At 53.3% G+C, this 21,364-nt stretch overlaps 2 gene segments (V, D, J or C); both read right to left on the bottom strand.

Moving 5' to 3' along the window:
- LOC110139667 (immunoglobulin heavy constant alpha 2-like) overlaps positions 1 to 21,364 on the bottom strand; it is a 46,416-nt gene that overhangs the window by 22,340 nt on the left and 2,712 nt on the right.
- Positions 15,202 to 16,630, bottom strand: LOC139034205 (immunoglobulin heavy constant gamma 1-like). The segment is given in 2 exon segments: positions 15,202 to 16,253; positions 16,424 to 16,630. Coding segments are annotated over 2 exon segments (276 nt in total).

Here is a 21,364-nt window from a genome sequence, read left to right as displayed (position 1 = left end):
AGTTCAGTTCTGCCCAGGTCAACCCATTTCAGCCCAGGTAAGCCCCATTGATTCCTGTTCAGCCCAGTTCAGTCCAGCTCAACTCAGTTCAGTTCTGCCCAGCTCAACCTATTTCAGCCCAGGTAAGCCCCATTTATTCCTGTTCAGCCCAGTTCAGCTCAGCTTAGCCCAATTCAGCCCAGCTCAGCCAAGTTCAGCCCAGCTCAGCTCAACTCAGTCCAGTTCAGCCCTGTTCAGGCCATTTAAGCCCAGCTTGACACTGTTCAGCCTAGCTCAGCTCAGCTCAACTCAACTCAACCAAGTCCAGCTCAGCCATGTTCACCCCAGCTCAGCCCAGTTCAGCCCTGTTCAGCTCAGTTCAGCTCAGATAAGCCCAACTCAGTCTAGTTCAGCCTAGCTAAGCCCAAATCAACACAGTTCAGCCCAACTCAGCCCTATTCAGCCCAGTTCAGCCCAGATAAGCCCAACTTAGCCCAGTTCAGTTCAGTTCAGCCCAGATAAGCCCAACTTAGCCCAGTTCAGTTCAGCTCAGCCCAGCTTAGCCAAGTTCAGCCCAGCTCAACCCAGCTAAGCTCAGTTCAGCCCAGCTCAGCTCAGCTCAGCTCAGCTCAGGTCAGCCCAGCTCAACTCAACCAAGCCCAGTTCAGCACAATTCAGTCCAGTTCAGTCAGTTCAGACCAGTGCAGCTCAGGCCAGCTCATCCCAGTTCAGTCTGTTCAGCTTGGCTCAGACTAGTTCAGCCTTCCTCAGCCTTATTCAGCCCTGTTCATCCCAGTTCAGCTCTATTCAGCTCAGCTCAACCCAGTTCAGTCCAACTCAGCCCAGTTTAGGTCAGCTCAGCCCAGCCCTGTTCAGCCCAGCTCAGCCCTGTTCAGCCCAGCTCAACCCTTTTCAGCTCAGCTCAGCCCCACTCAGCCTAGTTTAGCCCTGTTCAAGCCAGTTCAACCAAGCTCAACCCAGTTCAGCCAGCTTCAACCTGGTTCAGCCCAGTTAAGCCCAGATCAACCCTATTCAACTCAGCCTAGTTCAGCCCAACTCAACCCTTTTCAGCCCAGCTCAGCCCAGTTCAGCCCAGCTAAACCCCGCTCAGCCCAGCTCAGCCCTGTTCAGCCCAGCACAGTGCAGCTTAACCTAGCTCAGCCCAGTTTGACCCAGCTCAACTCAGCCAATCCCCACTCAGCCCCAGCCCTCCAGGGTCGGCAAGCTCACTAGAGAAGATTCTAGCGCAGTCCAGCCCATTCAGCCCAGTCATGTTTGGGTTGCCCATTTTATCCCACCTGTCCATTCCAGTTTGGCTCTAGTCAGCTGAGCCCAGTTTCTTCTGACTCAGCCCAACTCAGTCCAGCCGAGTCCAGTCAAGTCCAGGCCCAGCTAGTTCAGGTTAGCACAGCCCAGTTCAGCCAACCCAGGATGGTTGACTCCCGAGCTCTGCTCAGCTGGACCAGCCTGGTCTAGGACAGCCAAGAAAGGTTACCCTGGCCCCCTGAGGACGGCATCTCTCCGAGCCACCTGGCTCCGTCCACCCAGCTCAACCCAGAATCACCTTGACTCCAACATCCCAGCTCACTTCAGCTCAGTGCACAGTCCCATGTGGCTGAGGACAGCCCGTATGGCCAGTGAGGCCCAGCTGAGACTGGGATGGTTCGTCTCCCTCCTCATAGCTCCGTTCACTAAGCCACACTTGGCCCAGAGGAGTCTTGCCTGGCCTGCCTGAGTCAGGGTGGCTCAGGCCAGACAATGTGGGTGCAGTGCTCCTGCCGTGTTGGCCAGCATGTGGACTGACCCCTGCAGCTTTCTCCCCTGACCCTGGGCTGGCCACCACTGTCCTGGCTGGCTGTGGGCAGATCCATGCCCAGCCTGCTTCCATGCCCTGTGTGTGGTTGCTGCCCTGGCCCTGACCTGTCTGAGAATCTTGGCCCCTTGTCTCCTTCAGGTCGGCTTCGAGCATTTTCTCCCTTCCCTGCGTCCCCATGAGGGGAGTGGACAGCGGAGAGACAAGCGGTGATCCGGAGGCTGTGTTCCCACGGCAGGCAGTTCAGGTATCTTCTCCCAGCAGGGTCTGGGTGGCTCCAGGAGCTGGGGCGCCCAAGGTGCTGGGCCCTCTGTCGTGTGTCCATGGCTGATGTGGCCCGTCTGGCTGGTGCTGGCCATCTGCAGGATCCCTGGATAGGCTCCCAGGTGAGGTGAAATGTTAATACCTATTGCTGTTATTTTTACATCCAGACGGTAGGGCCTGGGCGTGGATTGGGGGAGCTCTGCCTCAGTGCTCTCAGCTAAAAATGGAGTGGGAACCCCCGGAGGCCTCAGCAGCCCTGGAACTTCCCTTCTCTCTCTGTTCTTGGAAAGTCAACTGAGTGATGGTGGGTCTCAGGTCAGGCTCCTCTCTGTGTCCTCACCCCCCAGCCTGTGCTGCTGCTTGTGGCCTCTCTCCTCCATGCCATGGGCTGCCTTGGTGAGCCCTTGGCATGCACTGTGGTCGTGTGATGGCTGGGAAGGATCAGGGCAGCAGGCACGACTCCCATTGTCCCCGAGGCCGCCCTGCGAGGGGAGGTCCTGGCTGCTTTGTGTGTGAGAGGTCGAGGCCTGGTGGCCCCGGAGCCTGCAGTGGATCCTGGGGCTACTCGAGGGCATACTGCCAGGAGGAGCAGGCTGGGGTCTGGCCCACTGGGGTGGCCCTGGCTGCGTGTGCAGGACCATGAGTTCAGCTGGGTGTAGGTAGGGGAGTTATAGCCTGCCCGCCAGCAGGCTCATCCTCTGTGTGCCTGCTGCCCGATCCCTGTCCTATAGCCAGGCTCCCATCAGATCAGTGAGGGCCTGGGGAAGGCTGGACATGAGCTTCCCCAGAGTCTGGGCTGGACCGTGCCACCTGGGATGCCATTGTCCACCCAGGGTGTGAGGACAGCAGTGACCTTTGACCTGTGGGGCTGCTGGTCCCCCACAGATGCTCACTGATGTGTGTTCAGCTGATGATGGCTGAGTGTTGATCTTGCCTCCATGTCGTGGACCTGGGCTGCAGGACGCTGTCCCCTGGACCCAGGACACCCTGGGCTGATGGTCCACATGCCAGAAGCCTTGTCAGGCCTGGTCCCCTTGGAGGGCAGAAGACCCCAGAGGGGCAGCTAGATGCCTGGGGTGGATCCAGTGCTCAGAACTGGGGCCCCGAGGCTCCCAGGACAGATTGTCCTGGTCTGTGCCACCCCTCCCCCCTTGGCCCCAGGGACAGATGGTGCATGGGAGGTGGACGGGAGAACACCGAGTTCCCTGGAAGGACCCAAGGTTCTTAGAGAAACCACAGGGAGGGCAGAGCCCCATGGGGGAGCCTCCTGCCAGGTGGTGTCGGGCCCTGCAGCCTGCACTGTGTGAGTGTGTGGGGCTGGGGCTTGGCCTGGCCCTCCGGGCCCACCCCAGCATCCCTTTGCTCATTCTCCCCCACTGTGGGCACTCAGGGCAGAGGCCTTGGTGCCCAGTCAATATATATGTTTATTTGACTGTGCTGGGTCTTAGTTGTGGCACATGAGATCTCTAGCTGTGGCATGTGGAAGCTAGTTCCCGACCAGGGATGGAACCCAGGCCCCCTGAATTGGGAGCATGGAGTCTTAACTGGTGGACTTGCAGCAAAGATCCCCCGTGCTAGTTTTCAGCTTGTGATGAGCTTCTCCTGGTTAATCCCTTGGCTGTTAATGCTGCTTATTGAATCCTTTTCATTGAACAGAAATTCTTGATTTCCACATGGCAAATTCATCAGTTATTTACCTTCCAGCTTGTACATGTGGGGCTGCTGTGTGAGCTTCCTGGGCCTGCCATAACAAAGGCCACACAGTTGATGGCTTAAAACCAAAGAAATGGACCCTCACATTCTGGGAGCCTGAAGTCCGAAACCAAGGGGTCAGCAGGGCTGAACTCTGCAGAAGGCGCCAGGGGAGGAGCCCTTCTGCCTCTCCCAGCGCCTGGTGGCTTCATGCCTCCATTTTCACATGGTCATCTGCCCTGTTTGTCAGCCCCTCCTGTGTTAAGTCATTGGACGTAACATGCTTCTGAAATCTAGAGTGACCTAATCTCAAGGTCCTTAAGCAAATGACATTTGCAGAGACCCCATGTCCAGAGGTCACATTCTGGAGCTCTGGGTGGACACACAGTGCCGGGGAGATGCTGTCACCACTCTCTGTCAGCCTCAGCCAGTCCTTTTCCTTTCAGCTTTAGAGTTGGCCTGTCTGATGTGAGTGTTCGATTCCAGCAGGCTCCCTCCACCACCCACTCACCTTGCAAGTGCTGTGGAGTAGAAATGCAGGTTGAATTTCTCCGTGAAAGAAGCCAGTTTCCCCGCCCACCTCAGAAGCTTTCCTGCTGCCTGACAGTGCCCCATGCTCCCCGCAGTCCAAGTTCCTAGAACGACCAGGCTGTTCCTGAGCGCTCTACTCGTCCTTAGGCCTGCTAATTTGTGCATGAGACCATCCTTCTCTGTTATGTTTAGGGGTATGTGTTAACACGGAGGGGGGAGTCTCCCTCAAACCCTTCATCCTTTGCTTTATTTTTCAAAATGGTCTAAGCTGTAAATGGATCTCGCCAACCAACCAACCAACCAACTCAGCTGGGATTTTGATTTGGCATACACTGTATCTCTTAGTCTGGGAGACAAATGATACTTTAATAAGCCATCCCTTTCTTGACTAGTGTATCTTTCTAGCCATTCAGATTTCTTTCATGCCCTTGAATGGAATGTGATTTTTTTTCTTCAAAGGTCTGGGACATTCTTTCCCAGGTTATTCCTTGTGCTGCCCTTTCTATTGCAGTTTCTAGCAGGCTTTTGCTGACATGGAAGAACGCGACCACTTTTGGTAAATTGGTCTTGCATAGAAATTGTGCTGGTTTTCTTGTTAGTTCTAACAGTTTGCTGATTGTGTTGGCTTTTCCTTGGAAATGATCATATCATCTGCAAATAATACCTATTTCACATCTTTTCTTTCAATTGTAACAGCCCTGTTTCTTTTTTCTTGTCACTGTACCATTGGCCAGGACCTCTACTAATCTGTTAAATGACCGTCTTTCAAACTGTTTCAACCACAGTCCTTGTAAAAAAGTGTTTTATATTATTATTTAATTCACATATATACATTATTTATGAAAGAATAGTGAAAGTGTTAGTTGCTCAGTTGTGTCCAACTCTTTGTGACCCCATGGACTGTAGCCTGCCAGGCTTCTCTGTCCATGGAATTCTCCAGGCAATAATACTGGAGTGGGTTGCCATTTCCTTCTCCAGGGGGATCTTCCCCACCCAGGGACTGAACCCAGGTCTCCTGCATTGCAGCTAGTTTCTTCACTGTCTGAGTCTCCAGGGAAGCCCAACATTATTTACATATAACATATATTATGTATATTTATTTACATAACTGAAACAAAAGTTTCATGAAAATATTTAGTCTTGTCATATACAATGCATAGATTTTTTTCATTTTCTTTATTTATTAAAAAATATGCTGTCTACAAGAGACCCATCTCAAAACAAGAAACACATACAGACTAAAAGTGAAGGGCTGGAAAAAAATATTTCACGCAAACGGAGAACAAAAGAAAGCAGGAGTAGCAATACTCATATCAGATAAAATAGACTTTCAAATAAAAAAGGTTTTTTATTAAAGTTTTTTATTTAAAAACCTTTATTATTAAACCTTATAAAAGTTTTTTATTCTTTATTTATTAAAAAAGGTAACTCTCTGATTTGATTTCACAGTCCACAAATAGTCACGTCACATGTGTGAAAAGCACTGCAAAATAGCATGACACAAGGGACAGGCATACTTGCTTCATCCCTAATTGTCTAGGAGCGAGTGACAAGAATGAAGACAGAACACGAAATCTGGTGCAGTGGGTCAGGGGACCTGCAGCCTCTATTGGACTGAGGTGCAGAGTCCACTCTGAGTCCAGCTTTTATTCCTAATTGCAGACTACAAGACTTTCTCAGATCTTATCTTTCTCAAGACACATGCTGTGTTAATCACCTACTCCTAAATGTCATGGACTACACTGACATAGTCCAGATCTCCTTGTTTATACCCCAGGCCATTCTCTTCTGGTCTAGTTTCGGGGACAATTAGCAAGTGTGTAGGCAGTGTTCACGCCTGTCGCTGACCCGGTGTTCCAAGGTCCATGTTTTCATGATCTCAGTCATACTCCCTTCTGAGTCTGGCTTTGGGGTTTGAAAGATAATCATTAACACAGTTTCTTAATATATGCTGTTTTTCCAGGTGCTATTTCTGTGGAATTTCTCAAGGCTGTGAAAGTACATTATTAGGAATTCCCACTACACATCTCCAATCTTATGGGAATGCCTCTAAAGTTTGTCTGTCAGATGTGTTCCCTATAGCTTTATTCCTTCTTTCCTACATTCTTCTGGGTTAATAAGTACTTCTTAGCATTCCATTCTAATTCCTATGTGAATGCTAATTCCTCTGTCGACTTTTTAGATGAGTCTCTTTGCATTATGGTTTTCATGACTATAGTGTGCATCCTGAAGTCACCACAATGAACTTAGATTAAATATTTTGCTACCTCACATAAGTCATTAGAACTTTGAAAAACTTTAGTTTCATTTATGAACTCATCCCTTGTGCTATTGTCATGTAGTTGCATCCGTATATATTAAAAACCCCACAACATACTGTTGGTAATTTTAAAAAAATCAGTTATCTTTTCAAGAAACTAAGAGAAGAAAGATAATTTTTTGCACTTGCATATTTACCATCTCTGAAGCTCCTCTTCCATCCTGTAGACCTGAGTTTTCAGCTGGTGTCATTTCCTTTCAGCACGAAGTTCTCTGTTAGCCTTTCCTTTACTGCAGGTCTCTTGGAAATGCACTTCCTCAGGTTTTGTGTGTTTGTAAATGTCTGTTGTATATTCATGCTCATTTTGGAATGATATTTTCTCTGGATATAGAATTCTGGTTGAAACTCCCATTCTACTGTTTCCTGGTCACTGCTTTTCCTTATGAGAAGCCAGATGTAATTTGCTCCCTGCACATTTGGGTCATTTCTCTGACTGCTCTCAAGGCATCCTCTTTATCTTTGTGCAATTTGCCTCCACATGGCACATCATGTCATATTTACTGTTAGGAACTGGCCGAGTGTCTTAAATCTGTGAATTGATATTTTGGCCACATTGGGAACTTTTGGCTTTTATCTCTTCAAAGACTTTTTCTGCCCCATTCTATTGCTTGTCCCTTTCTAGGACTCCAATTTTACATATTTTCAAGTGTTGCATAGTGTCCCGCAGGACATTGAGTCTCTTTTACTTATTTTCTCCAATACTTTTCTTTGTGTTCTTTGAATTGGATTAAAAGCATTTTATTGATATATAAAATACAGATTTAATATGTATCTATATATTATTTAAAATGTATTTTACATATGTAACACATTAGAATATCTCTAATAAATATAGAATATTTCTATACTGAAATCCGTGGCTGATTCATGTCAATGTTTGACAAAAACCACTACAATATTGTAATTAGCCTCCAACTAATAAAAATAAATGAAAAAAAAAAAAGAAATGCAGTTTTCTGACCTGTCTTTTAGCTTCTTCAATCTGCTGTTAAGCTCACCAAGTGACTTTAAAAAATTCAGAATTGTACTTCTAGTTCTAGAATTTTTATTTAGTTCTTGTAAATCATTTAAAAATTTTCTCTTTAACAAGTGGTGCTGGGAAAACTGGTCAACCACCTGTAAAAGAATGAAACTAGAACACTTTCTAACACCATACACAAAAATAAACTCAAAATGGATTAAAGATCTAAATGGAAGACCAGAAACTATAAAACTCCTAGAAGAGAACATAGGCAAAACACTCTCCGACATAAATCACAGCAGGATCCTCTATGACCCACCTCCCAGAATATTGGAAATAAAAGCAAAAATAAACAAATGGGACCTAATTAAACTTAAAAGATTTTGCACAACAAAGGAAACTATAAGCAAGGTGAAAAGACAGCCCTCAGAATGGGAGAAAATAATAGCAAATGAAGCAACAGACAAAGGATTAATCTCAAAAATATACAAGCAACTCCTCCAGCTCAACTCCAGAAAAATAAATGATCCAATCCAAAAATGGGCCAAAGAACTAAACAGACATTTCTCCAAGGAAGACATACAGATGGCTAACAAACACATGAAAAGATGCTCAACATCACTCATTATCAGAGAAATGCAAATCAAAACCACAATGAGGTACCATTACACGCCAGTCAGGATGGCTGCTATCCAAAAGTCTACAAGCAATAAATGCTGGAGAGGGTGTGGAGAAAAGGGAACCCTCTTACACTGTTGGTGGGAATGCAAATTAGTACAGCCGCTATGGAAAACAGTGTGGAGATTTCTTAAAAAGCTGGAAATAGAACTGCCATATGACCCAGCAATCCCACTTCTGGGCATACACACCAAGGAAACCAGATCTGAAAGAGACACGTGCACCCCAATGTTCATCACAGCACTGTTTATAATAGCCAGGAGATGGAAGCAACCTAGACGCCCATCAGCAGACGAATGTATGAGGAGGCTGTGGTACATATACACGATGGAATATTACTCAGCCATTAAAAAGAATTCATTTGAATCAGTTCTAATGAGATGGATGAAACTGGAGCCCATTATACAGAGCGAAGTAAGCCAGAAAGATAAAGACCAATACAGTATACTAACACATATATATGGAATTTAAAAAGATGGTAACGATAACCCTATATGCAAAACAGAAAAAGAGACACAGATGTACAGAACAGACTTTTGGACTCTGTGGGAGAAGGCGAGGGTGGGATGTTCTGAGAGAATAGCATTGAAACAAGTATACTATCAAGGGTGAAACAGATCACCAGCCCAGGCTGGATGCATGAGACAAAGTGCTCAGGGCTGATGCACTGGGAAGACCCAGGGGGATGGGATGGGGAGGGAGGTGGGAGGGGAAATCGGGATGGGGAACACATGTCTGATTCATGTCAATGTATGGCAAAAACCACTACAATATTGTAAAGTAATTAGCCTCCAACTAATAAAAATAAATGAAGAAAAGTTTTCTGTAGAGATTATCTGCTCCATTGACAACCTTGTATTTTGACTGTGGGTCACATTTTCTTGTTTCTTTGTTCAAGTAGTGATTTTTGAGTGTGTGCTGGGTGTTGCAGATGAAACGTAACAGAGGCGCTGGATTGTGTACTCTTCCTCAGACAAGGATTGATTTTCTGTCGGGAGGCAGTTAGCGTGACTGGACTGCAGTCTGTCTGCCGTGCACCACTCCTGTGTTTGGCGGTAGTTCGGGTTGCCTCAGTTCCTTTGACCTCCCACTGCTGACTCTCCCAGGCCCTTTGGAGCTTCCCTGTACATGCACAGGGGAGGGGACAGTCGAGGATCTGTGCAGAGTGCGCATGCTGCATTTGGGGGTTCCCCTTCTGTGGCCCCCTCGTTTTCTGGATGTCTCTAAGTTCCAGCTGCCCTTGCATGCAGCCCTGTGATGCGCCCCTCATGCTGACTGCAGTTCCTGCTCATGTCCTAGCTATACCGGGCGCCAGGTCACAGGTACCTCCTCAGACTAACCTTTCAAAGGGTCTCCAGTGCCTTTTGGGCATTCCCCAGTGCCTTCAGATCCTTTTTTAGGATAGTTTTTTCCTGCCACAGTTTATAATTATTATTTGCAAGGGGTTAGTCTGGGCCAAGCTGCCCCACGTGTCCTGGAATCAGAACTACTTTCTCTGATGTGGTTTTTCACTTTCATTTCTCTGGTAACCAGCATGTTTCCTTTCAAATGTTTGAGCTGTTGGGACATCTTTTGTGAAACATCTGTTTAATTCTCTTTACCACTTCTCTGCCAAACTGTTTGATTTTTCTGATTGGTTTGTAGGAGCTCTCTCTATATTCTGGATCTATTTCTGTTGTATATGTAGGAGGAACTGTGAAAGACTTGGCAGTGGGTCAAAAGGCTACTTCTTGTGTCTTCTGTGGAAAACAAGGTGTTGTCTTGCATTCCCTTCAAGGTTGTCTGACCCTAGAGGGCTCTACGATTTTCACTGTCTTTGAGCTACTTCATAACTCCATAAGCCGTGGATAATTGATGGCAATGCAAATTCTCTGTTTTGGAAGGACAGTTGTTTCTTCCCTGCCTCCCATTTAGAACTCATTTCTCTTAAAACATTTGTATTTGTTTAATTTTTGCTGTGCTGGGTCTCTGCTGTTGCGGTGAGTGGGTGCTACTTTCTAGAGGCGGTGCGCAGGCTTCTCACTGCGGCGGCTTCTCTTGTGCAGCATGGGCTCCAGGGTGCGTGGGCTTCGGTAGTTGCGGCTCCTGGGCTCCAGAGCACAGGGTCAATAGTTGTGGCTCCCAGGGTTAGTTGTCTAGGGCATGTGGGATCTTCCTGGGTCAGGGAGGGAACTCGCGTCTCCTGCAGGGGCAGGCAGATTCTTTGCCACTGAGCCGTGAGGAATGCCCCTCCAGAAGGCATTCGTTTATTTGGCTGTGCCATTCTTAGTCTTGGCACGGGATCTTTCGTTGTGGCATGTGGGCTCAGCAGTTGTGGTGTGCGGGCAAAGTTGCACCACGGCATGTGTGATCTTAGTTCCCCAACCAAGGGTCTAACCTGTGTCCCCTGCATTGCAAGGCGGAATCTTAACCCCTGGATCACCAAGGAAGTCCCTGCCAACTCATTTCTGCATCCTTGATTTTACTATATTACATGTGATAATCTGAATTCTCCTTTGAACTGGGTGTGACCCACTAATGAATGAGTTAAACTGTGAGAAGTGTCTTTTATGTATCCGCTCATCCTCAGACCATGTTTCGAAACCTGTCCTTTAGCAGGTCACTGCCATGTCCTCCCATGTGGCCCCATGTAGCCTGAGTCCAGAAAGTTCTGTGGCCTGGAGGGCAGGACAGGTGTGTGTGTGTGTCATTGAAGATGGAGATGTATGTACAGGACTGGACACACTGATAGGTGTGTGTATGCAGATGGGCGTGTGTATACAGGAGGTGAAACACTGACAGTTGTGTGTGTGTGTCTATAGACACAGATGGAGGCGTGCATATGCCAGATGACATTGACAGGTGTCTGTGTGTAGATGCAGATGGAGGTGTGTGTACAGGAGGTGACACCCTGACAGAGGGGTGTGTGTGTAGATGCAGATGGAGGTGTGTGCACAGTAGGTGACACCGTGACAGAGGGGTGTGTGTGTGTGTGTGTGTGTGTAGATGCAGATGGGGTGTGTGCATAGGAGGTGACACCCTGACAGAGGGGTGTGTGTGTGTGTGTGTAGATGCAGATGGGGTGTGTGCACAGGAGGTGACACCCTGACAGAGGGGTGTGTGTGTGTGTGTGTAGATGCAGATGGAGGTGTGTGCACAGTAGGTGACACCGTGACAGACGGGGTGTGTGTGTGTGTAGATGCAGATGGGGTGTGTGCACAGTAGGTGACACCATGACAGAGGGGCGTGTGTGTGTGTAGATGCAGATGGAGGTGTGTGCACAGTAGGCGACACCCTGACAGAGGGGTGTGTGTGTGTGTGTAGATGCAGATGGAGGTGTATGCACAGTAGGTGAAACCGTGACAGAGGGATGTGTGTGTGTGTGTAGATGCAGATGGAGGTGTATGCACAGTAGGTGACACCCTGACAGAGGGGTGTGTGTGTGTGTGTGTGTAGATGCAGATGGAGGTGTGTGCACAGTAGGCGACACCCTGACAGAGGGGTGTATGTGTGTGTGTGTAGATGTAGATGGAGGTGTGTGCACAGTAGTTGACACCGTGACAGAGGGGTGTGTGTGTGTGTGTATAGATGCAGATGGAGGTGTGTGCACAGTAGGTGACACCGTGACAGACGGGGTGTGTGTGTGTGTAGATGCAGATGGAGGTGTATGCACAGTAGGTGAAACCGTGACAGAGGGATGTGTGTGTGTGTGTAGATGCAGATGGAGGTGTATGCACAGTAGGTGACACCCTGACAGAGGGGTGTGTGTGTGTGTGTATAGATGCAGATGGAGGTGTGTGCACAGTAGGTGACACCGTGACAGACGGGGTGTGTGTGTGTGTGTAGATGCAGATGGAGGTGTATGCACAGTAGGTGAAACCGTGACAGAGGGATGTGTGTGTGTGTGTAGATGCAGATGGAGGTGTATGCACAGTAGGTGACACCCTGACAGAGGGGTGTGTGTGTGTGTGTATAGATGCAGATGGAGGTGTGTGCACAGTAGGTGACACCGTGACAGACGGGGTGTGTGTGTGTGTGTAGATGCAGATGGAGGTGTATGCACAGTAGGTGAAACCGTGACAGAGGGATGTGTGTGTGTGTGTAGATGCAGATGGAGGTGTATGCACAGTAGGTGACACCCTGACAGAGGGGTGTGTGTGTGTGTGTGTGTAGATGTAGATGGAGGTGTGTGCACAGTAGGCGACACCCTGACAGAGGGGTGTATGTGTGTGTGTGTAGATGTAGATGGAGGTGTGTGCACAGTAGTTGACACCGTGACAGAGGGGTGTGTGTGTGTGTGTATAGATGCAGATGGAGGTGTGTGCACAGTAGGTGACACCGTGACAGACGGGGTGTGTGTGTGTGTAGATGCAGATGGAGGTGTATGCACAGTAGGTGAAACCGTGACAGAGGGATGTGTGTGTGTGTGTAGATGCAGATGGAGGTGTATGCACAGTAGGTGACACCCTGACAGAGGGGTGTGTGTGTGTGTGTATAGATGCAGATGGAGGTGTATGCACAGTAGGTGACACCGTGACAGACGTGGTGTGTGTGTGTGTGTAGATGCAGATGGAGGTGTATGCACAGTAGGTGAAACCGTGACAGAGGGATGTGTGTGTGTGTGTAGATGCAGATGGAGGTGTATGCACAGTAGGTGACACCCTGACAGAGGGGTGTGTGTGTGTGTGTATAGATGCAGATGGAGGTGTGTGCACAGTAGGTGACACCGTGACAGACGGGGTGTGTGTGTGTGTAGATGCAGATGGAGGTGTATGCACAGTAGGTGAAACCGTGACAGAGGGATGTGTGTGTGTGTGTAGATGCAGATGGAGGTGTATGCACAGTAGGTGACACCCTGACAGAGGGGTGTGTGTGTGTGTGTATAGATGCAGATGGAGGTGTGTGCACAGTAGGTGACACCGTGACAGACGGGGTGTGTGTGTGTGTGTAGATGCAGATGGAGGTGTATGCACAGTAGGTGAAACCGTGACAGAGGGATGTGTGTGTGTGTGTAGATGCAGATGGAGGTGTATGCACAGTAGGTGACACCCTGACAGAGGGGTGTGTGTGTGTGTGTATAGATGCAGATGGAGGTGTGTGCACAGTAGGTGACACCATGACAGACGGGGTGTGTGTGTGTGTGTAGATGCAGATGGAGGTGTATGCACAGTAGGTGAAACCGTGACAGAGGGATGTGTGTGTGTGTGTAGATGCAGATGGAGGTGTATGCACAGTAGGTGACACCCTGACAGAGGGGTGTATGTGTGTGTGTGTAGATGCAGATGGAGGTGTATGCACAGTAGGTGACACCCTGACAGAGGGGTGTATGTGTGTGTGTGTAGATGTAGATGGAGGTGTGTGCACAGTAGTTGACACCGTGACAGAGGGGGTTGTGTGTGTGTGTGTGTAGATGCAGATGGAGGTGTATGCACAGTAGGTGACACCCTGACAGAGGGGTGTGTGTGTGTGTGTGTGTAGATGCAGATGGAGGTGTGTGCACAGTAGGTGAAACCGTGACAGAGGGATGTGTGTGTGTGTGTAGATGCAGATGGAGGTGTATGCACAGTAGGTGACACCCTGACAGAGGGGTGTATGTGTGTGTGTGTAGATATAGATGGAGGTGTGTGCACAGTAGGCGACACCCTGACAGAGGGGTGTATGTGTGTGTGTGTAGATGTAGATGGAGGTGTGTGCACAGTAGTTGACACCGTGACAGAGGGGTGTGTGTGTGTGTGTATAGATGCAGATGGAGGTGTGTGCACAGTAGGTGACACCGTGACAGATGGGGTGTGTGTGTGTGTAGATGCAGATGGAGGTGTATGCACAGTAGGTGAAACCGTGACAGAGGGATGTGTGTGTGTGTGTAGATGCAGATGGAGGTGTATGCACAGTAGGTGACACCCTGACAGAGGGGTGTGTGTGTGTGTGTGTAGATGCAGATGGAGGTGTGTGCACAGTAGGCGACACCCTGACAGAGGGGTGTGTGTGTGTGTGTGTGTGTGTGTGACCTCAGGCTCACATGGGTTCAGCTGGAGTGGCTCAAGGGCAAGCAGCCCCATTGGGCTTTGGGCATCATGGGGAATGTGCCGAGTTAGGGTGAGAAATGGAGTATTTCCTGCCCTATCCGTAAATGAGAATGCCACGGTTATCAGCGATTGCAGCCCTCCAGGGTGAGCCAGTGGCCCTGAGGGCACTCAGGAGAGAGAAGAACAGTTGCCTTCTAGAAGCCTGCAGGCTGCAGCCTCTCCCTATGGTGAGTCCTAGGGAACTCAGGATGTGAAAACGCAGGGTGCTGGCCCCAGGATAGCTAAGGTGCATACGAAAGAACCCTGACAGCGAACCCAGACTCATATCTTCAGGTATACAGAAAAGCGCTAAACCCCTTAACTCGGGCTTCTGGTTTTATTTAATTAACAATAACCTTTCGACACTCAGCTTGCCTGCCCTTTGTTGCAAACTTCTACTGCAGTCTCCTCCCCTGCCCTCATAGCAGTTCTTTCAGGGTGCTTGAGGTGCTGCACCCGGGCATGAAGTCCTAAAAATTCCCACCCAGTTAAACATAACTCTTAATTTTTCGGTTGTGAATGCTTTAAAATTGACAGAGGGAATGTGTGAGGAGGGGTGCCCTGTGGTGTTTCTTACAGCCTCCTGTGCTGACCACCCAACACAGGGCACTTGTCTGTGGCTCCCCTGGAGCCAGGCTGGCCTCTGCCTGCAAGGGGGAGTGGGAGCCTTAGGGGTGTGTATGGGGTGGGGGCAGCAACGCCAGGGGTGGTTGGGGGTGGGGGTGGGATGCCCAAGAGTGGGTGTGGGGTGTGGGGCAGACACCATGGGGGGATGGGGTGTGGAGCAGGCACCCCAGGGTCAGGTAGGGATAGGGAACAGGGACTCTAGGTGCAGGTGGAGGGGGGCAGGAAGCCTAGGGGCCAGTGGGGGTGGGGTGGCCAGGCTGTGGACTCTGCGAAGGGAGAAGGTGTGTCAACATACGGAGACTGCCCAGTTGCTTTATTGTCATTAAACAGATAAAGAGACAGCAAAGAGAATGAACAGGCCCCCACATTATACAGAAGAAGCTTCCCAAGCTCCGAGACTGTGGTCCTTCCTTCCAGTCCTGGGGGCAGTGCCTCCCATCCAGAGACACCCATGCACATTACTGCAATGACGGGAGAGTCTGTACTGGGAGGCGAGGCAGGGCTCCGGGGCCTGGGGCTTGGCTTTTGTGGGTCTCTGGTCTCGCCTCTCACCCCCGCCCTCGGTGTAGGCTGAGCTCTTGCGGGACACGTCAGGCTGTTGGCCACAGGATGGACTGGCTGCCCTGCCGTCCTGTATTCTGGGAGACCCTCCAGCTCTGTGCACTGGGGACCAGTCACCAGGCCCCTCTCCAGGCTGTCCGTCTGGCTGGACGTCACCCCTTCCCCCACCAGGGCTCCTGCAGAAGCCGTGGGCCCAGGCCCTGCTTGTAGCAGCGTCCTTAGTGGAGGTGACCTGAGTAACCATTAGTGGTATTCCCAGGAGCTTCCCTGCTGGGAGGCTGGGTCCCTGCAGGACATCTGTTCCCAAGGATCTGACACAGAGGCTTCCTCCAGGGATCTTTGGTCTGGATCCCGGCCTGGACAAGATGCCGGTGCCCTGTGCAGACAGCCCTGGACACATGCATTCTTAGTAGGGCATGTAACAGCAATGGTGTCTTGCAAGCTGTGCAGAGGCCCTTGGCATCCATCAGCTCAGGTTGGGGCATCACCTGCTGTCCACTCAGGTCTGTGAGGGGGGCTGGGGCAGACAGTGGTGGCCACAATGCCAGAGTTCTGAGGTACAGGCAAAAGTGGCTGTGAGCTCAAGGGTCAGCGAGTTCATAAGGCAATGGAACAGACCTGGCACAGGCTGAGAGGCACGAGCAGACGGAAGTGGTCCAGTCAGGTCTGGGTTGGCCCCGGACGTGGCCCACAGGAGCTCTAGGCGCCCTGCCCGATCATGTTTCGGTAGTTGGGAGTGATCGACTGTTTCAGCTCCACCACTGATGAGAGGATCCACTTCACCTGTCGGGGGGAGTGGGATGAGTGCAGCCTGGAATTCACCTGGGCTGCTCCCAGGGACAGGGAGTGGACAGTGAGTGGGCAGTGAGGGACAGTCAGTGGACGGGGAGGGACACTGAGGGGACCCTGGGGACAGACAGGGGGCCCGAGGGCCCAGTGGGGTGTCCCCCCACCTTGAAGAGGGTCACGGTGGCGCTGTAGCAGACGCTGAGCAGGAAGAGCGTGATGAAGATGGAGATGGTCGTCCAGAGCCCGTCCAGCTCCCCGTCCTGGGCGTCCGCACAGCTCTCCTCCTCCAGGCGCAGGTCTGCACAGGGAGGGGTGGTCAGTGCTGTCTCTGCCCACGGGGGGCTGGGCAGGGTCATCGGGGCCTCGGGGCAGGGCTCCCTCTGGGGGGAAGGTGGGCTGGGCAGGGGTCACCTGAGGTCAGTCTCTGGGCCCCAGCCCCAGCCCCCACCCCTCCAGCCCTGGCCGCTGTCTGGGCCTGGCCTGTGGGGTCCTGCTCCCATCCTGAGCTGCGCCCTGACCTGGGGCCCAGATCCCACCTCCCCGCAGGACAGAGGCTCAGTTCCCGGCCTTCTCTGCCCTGGGGGCCAGGCCTGGAGCCAGGAGGGTCAGCGGAACTGGGAGGGTCAGCAGAGCACATGTGCCTGGGCCCTGGCCCTGGGGAGGGAGGGCAGACAGCGCCGGGCTGTGTCCCGGTGCCCGAGGGTGAGGGTGCCGGGCTGAGGGGCTGAGGGGGGATCTCAGCCTGCGAGGGAGGGGCGTGGGTGCCCCAGGGGAGGCGAGGGACGGATGTCTGATCTGGTCAGTGTGGTCAGTGTGGGGAAGGGCTGCTGAGAAGCCCATGGGCGCTGGAGGGTGGGGACCAGCTGGTGTCCACTGTGAGGGCTCACGAGAACCAGCTCTGGGTCTGGGCCTGGGGGTTCGCCCCATGGATACCTGAGTGTGAGACCTGAGTGTGTGCAGGGGTCGTGGGTGTGTGACGGGGGTGAACTGTGCTCAGGTGGGCACCTGAGTGTGTGTGGAGGAGGCTGGGTGTGGGCTGTCTTGTGTGTGTGCGGGGCTCTGGGCTCAGAGGCCGCAGGGAGCAGGTAGGTCCCTGGCCTGGACGTTCAGGGCTCCGGCCGGGGCCCCTTTCAGGCACAGGGATGACATCCCCGTGAGCGCACAGGCCTGGCCCCGGGCAGGGAGAGCCTCCTGGATGGGGGAGAGTGAGGCCTGACCTCGGGAGCCTGAGGTGATGCAGGGCCACCCCCGGGCACGCCTGGCTCCCAGGCAGGTCCAGAGTGGACACATGGATGCTGGACACCCAGGGACAGGGGCCTGGGGACAAGGATGAGGCCCTGCCCCACAGCGTGGGCTGAAGCAGAGGCGGGAAGCATTGGGCCTCAATCCCTGAGGGTCTCGGGGGCTTCCCCCATTCCTGTCCAGAGTCCGGCCCGGCAGGTGGTGGCTGGAGGGGGCCATGGAGCTGCGCCTCTGGCCAAGCCCCTCCGCGGCCTCGGGCAGCCCCCAGGTGGCCTGCTGGACCCACTCGGTGTGTGTCTGGCCTTGGGGATTGGGAGTCAGATCCCCCCAAAATGGTGAACAAAGTGGCCCAGAGTCGGCCCAGCCACCCCCCGCAGGCCTGGCAGTCACCAGGGCTCTGCCTCGGAAAGAACCAGCACAGCGTTGCAGGGTCCCAGGGCGGCACTGGGTGCTTTATTCACGGCGGCCCAGGAGGAATGCACACAGGGAGGGGCTGGGGGTCCTGACTGGACCTGGAGCCCGGGGGGTGGGTTGGGTGAGGGCTTGCTGGTGCAGGGACGTGTGGCTCATTTACCCGGAGACTTAGAGATGGACTTCTGTGTGTAGTGATTGTGCAGAGCCTCATGCATCACTATACACGTGTAGCTGTCTCCTTCTAGCCAGCTGCTCTTGTTCACCCTGAGCCTGCTGTACAGGAAGTAGGAGCCGTCGGCGTCCAGCTGGGGTGGGGTCGTGCCGTACTTGCCCTCCGACTCAGGCTGCCGGTCTCTCTGCCACTCCACGGCGATGTAGTCTGGGTAGAAGCCGGTGATCAGGCAGGTGAGGCTGACCGTGTTTTTGCTGAGCTCTTCCCGGGGTGGGGCCAGGACGTACACCTGCGGCTCCAGGGCCTGCCCTGTGGGGACAGGAAAGGCTGTTAGCACAGCGGTCACTCTGATTGGCCCACAGGACCCTCCTAGGCCGGTCCACCTGGCCCACCTTTGGTCCTGGAGATGGTCCTCACAATGGGGGCCGTGAGGCCTTTGTTGTTGACCTTGCACTTGAACTCCTTTCCCTGACTCCAGTCATCATGTTGGATGGGCAGGGCGCTGACCACGCGGTAGGTGCTGTTGAACTGCTCCTCTTTCGGCTTTGTCCTGGCCGTGTGCACCTCCACGTCATTCACGAACCAGGAGAACTTGACCTCGGGGTTATCCTGTCCCACGTCCACCACCACACACGTGACCTCAGGCTTTCCAGTGATCATCAGGGTGTCCTTGGGTTTTGGGGGGAAGATGAAGACAGACGGTCCCCTCACGCCTAGTGGCAGAGACATGGCAGGGGATTAGTATCGGAGTTTCATTTATTTCAGGCAGCCATCCCCCTCGACCCCCACACCCCGAGTCCTCCTGGGTGCTGTCCACATCCGTAGGATGGAGAATAAGGTTTTCCGACTTACAAGTCTGTTTATGACACTTGGAGCTGCTACTGGGGACTTCTGCAGAGAAAGCAGACTGGAGGTTACCAGGAGCAGGAAGCCAGGGGCTGGGCTTAGGGCAGGGGAGGATTTTGGCAGGTCTGAGCCCAGGGCCCGCCTCTGTGGGTCCAGGCGGGTGGACGTTGTCCAGCCTGCGGCCACCCTGGATGTGGTGGAAACTCCAGACGACCCCCTCCCCAAGCCTGAGAGACCTTCAGGAGAGGAAGACAGACAGGCCTCCCCTGACACGAGGGGCCTGGTTTACATCATCCCTGGGGTGGGGTCCTGCAGGCAGGGGGGCTGACCCTGGTCTCCTGGAGTGGACAACCTCCCCGGGGCCTGTCTTCTCACCAACACGCTTGTCCACCTTGGTGCTGCTGGCCGGGTGGGCTACGTTGCAGGTGAAGGTCTGGGATCCTGAGGTGCTGGCGGGCACGGTCACGATGCTGCTGAGAGAGTAGAGCCCGGAGGCCTGCCGGACAGCCGGGAAGGTGTGCACACCGCTGGTCAGGGCACCTGAGTTCCAGGTCACGGTCACCGGCTCGGGCATGTAGCTAGAGACCAGGCAGCCCAGGGTCACGGTGGAGCTGGACGTGTCCCCACAGCAAGAATCCAGAGGGTAGACTTTCGGGGCTGTGGTGGAGGCTGTGAGAGAGGAGGCTGGGTGAATGCTGGGTCCGGCAGGACCTCAGGTGCCCAGGCCTGGGGCACGGCTGAGACCAGCCACCATGTGCTTCCAGAGTCTGACGACCGGCCGGCATGGTCTGGCCACCCTGCTCTGTGCGCGGCAGCTGGGGTGTCTGGACACAGCTGGGGTCAGTGAGTGTGGGCTCCTGGATCAGAGCCCCGAGGCCGCTCCCCTCCAGTGGGTGCCTGGCCTGACCCGTGCCCCCTGCTCCCCCATCCTGGTCAGCTTCCTGGGCCTGCAGCCCATCTGACCACCGAGCAGGCGCCCCATGTCCCCTTGGCCACTCGCACCACCCTTTCAAGCACACTGTGCCAGGCCCGGCCCCACTTTGGCTCCTGATCCACACAGGCTGCCGGGACAGGCGGACCGTCGGCCCAGGAAGTACAGCCCACTCGGTGCCCTCAGGGCGCCCCTTCCCTGCAGCCCCAGAGCCCTTCCTCTTGGGTCTTTGCTGCTCCTTGCATCGTTCTCCATGCAGACCCTCCACCAAACAGCATTCCCGTTAGCTTGAGGGGCGGCCCACACCCCTTGTCTCAGCCCTCTGCCTCACCAGCTGTGGCCTGAGCTCTCCTGGCCCTGTGCCCCTGCTCCCTGATCCCCGCCGCTCTCCCTCGTCCAGCACCCACACCCCTGGTCTCAGTCCTCTGGACTCAGCTCCGGGCGGCTGTGCTCTCGGACCCATCTTCTCTGCAGGGCTCACACTGCCCAGTGTCCCTGCGTCTGGCGCCACAGCACAAACGGCCCCTTGCACCCTAGGAGCCTTTCCTACTGAAGTGCTCAGCACACACATGGTCCGCTGAGTTCGTAGGCAGGGACCTGACATCCCAGCCCCTGCTCAGCTGTACAATCTTTGCTCCCCTAAAACCCTGGGAGAGCTCCCTGAATTCCCAGCCCCTTGCTTATTCCCAGAAGCTGTAACCACTCCCCCAAATCTCTAAGGGCACCCCCTGTCCTCCCAGTCCCCTGCTCATCCCCAGAAGCTCTACCTGCTCCCCTAAATCTCTTGAGGTAACCCTGCCCTCCCAGCCCCCTGCTCGATCTCACAAGCTGTACCTGCTCCCCCAAATCTCCAGGGGCACCTCCTGCCCTCCCAGCCCCTGCTCACCCTCACAAGCTGTACCTGCTCCCTCAAAGCACCAGGGACCCCCTTGTCCTCCCAGCCCTTGCTCACCCTCATAATCTGTGCCTGCTCCCCCAAAGCACCAGGGGCTCCTCCCTGTCCTTCTAGCCCCTGCTCACCCTCACAAGCTGTACCTGCTCCCCCAGATATCCAGGGGCACTCCCTGTCCCCCAGCCACTGCTCACCCTCACAAGCTCTATTTGCTCCCCCAAATCTCCAGGTACACCCTCTGTCCTCCTAGCCTTCAGCTCACCCACAAGCTGTACCTGCTCCCCCAAATATCCAGGGGCTCCCTCTGCCCTCCCGGCCCCCTGCTCAATCTCACAAGCTGTATCTGATCCCCCAAATCTCCAGGGGTTCCCCCTGTCCTCCCAGCCCCTTGCTCACCCCCAAAAGCTGTACCTGCTCTCCCAAAGTACCAGGGGCCCCCTGTCCTCCCAGGCCCTGGTGACCCCCAACAGCTGTACTTACTCCCCCAAAGACCAGAGCATCCCCTGTCCTCCCAGCCTCCTGCTCACCCTCGAAAGCTGTAGCTGCTCCCCTAAAGCACTAGGGAAACCCCCTCTCCTCCCATGCTCTGCTCACCCCCAAAAGCTGTA

This window comes from Odocoileus virginianus, unplaced genomic scaffold (genome assembly GCF_023699985.2).
Source record: "Odocoileus virginianus isolate 20LAN1187 ecotype Illinois unplaced genomic scaffold, Ovbor_1.2 Unplaced_Contig_44, whole genome shotgun sequence".
NCBI classification, from domain to species: domain Eukaryota; kingdom Metazoa; phylum Chordata; class Mammalia; order Artiodactyla; family Cervidae; genus Odocoileus; species Odocoileus virginianus.
This window is presented reverse-complemented; position numbering and strand designations above follow the sequence as displayed.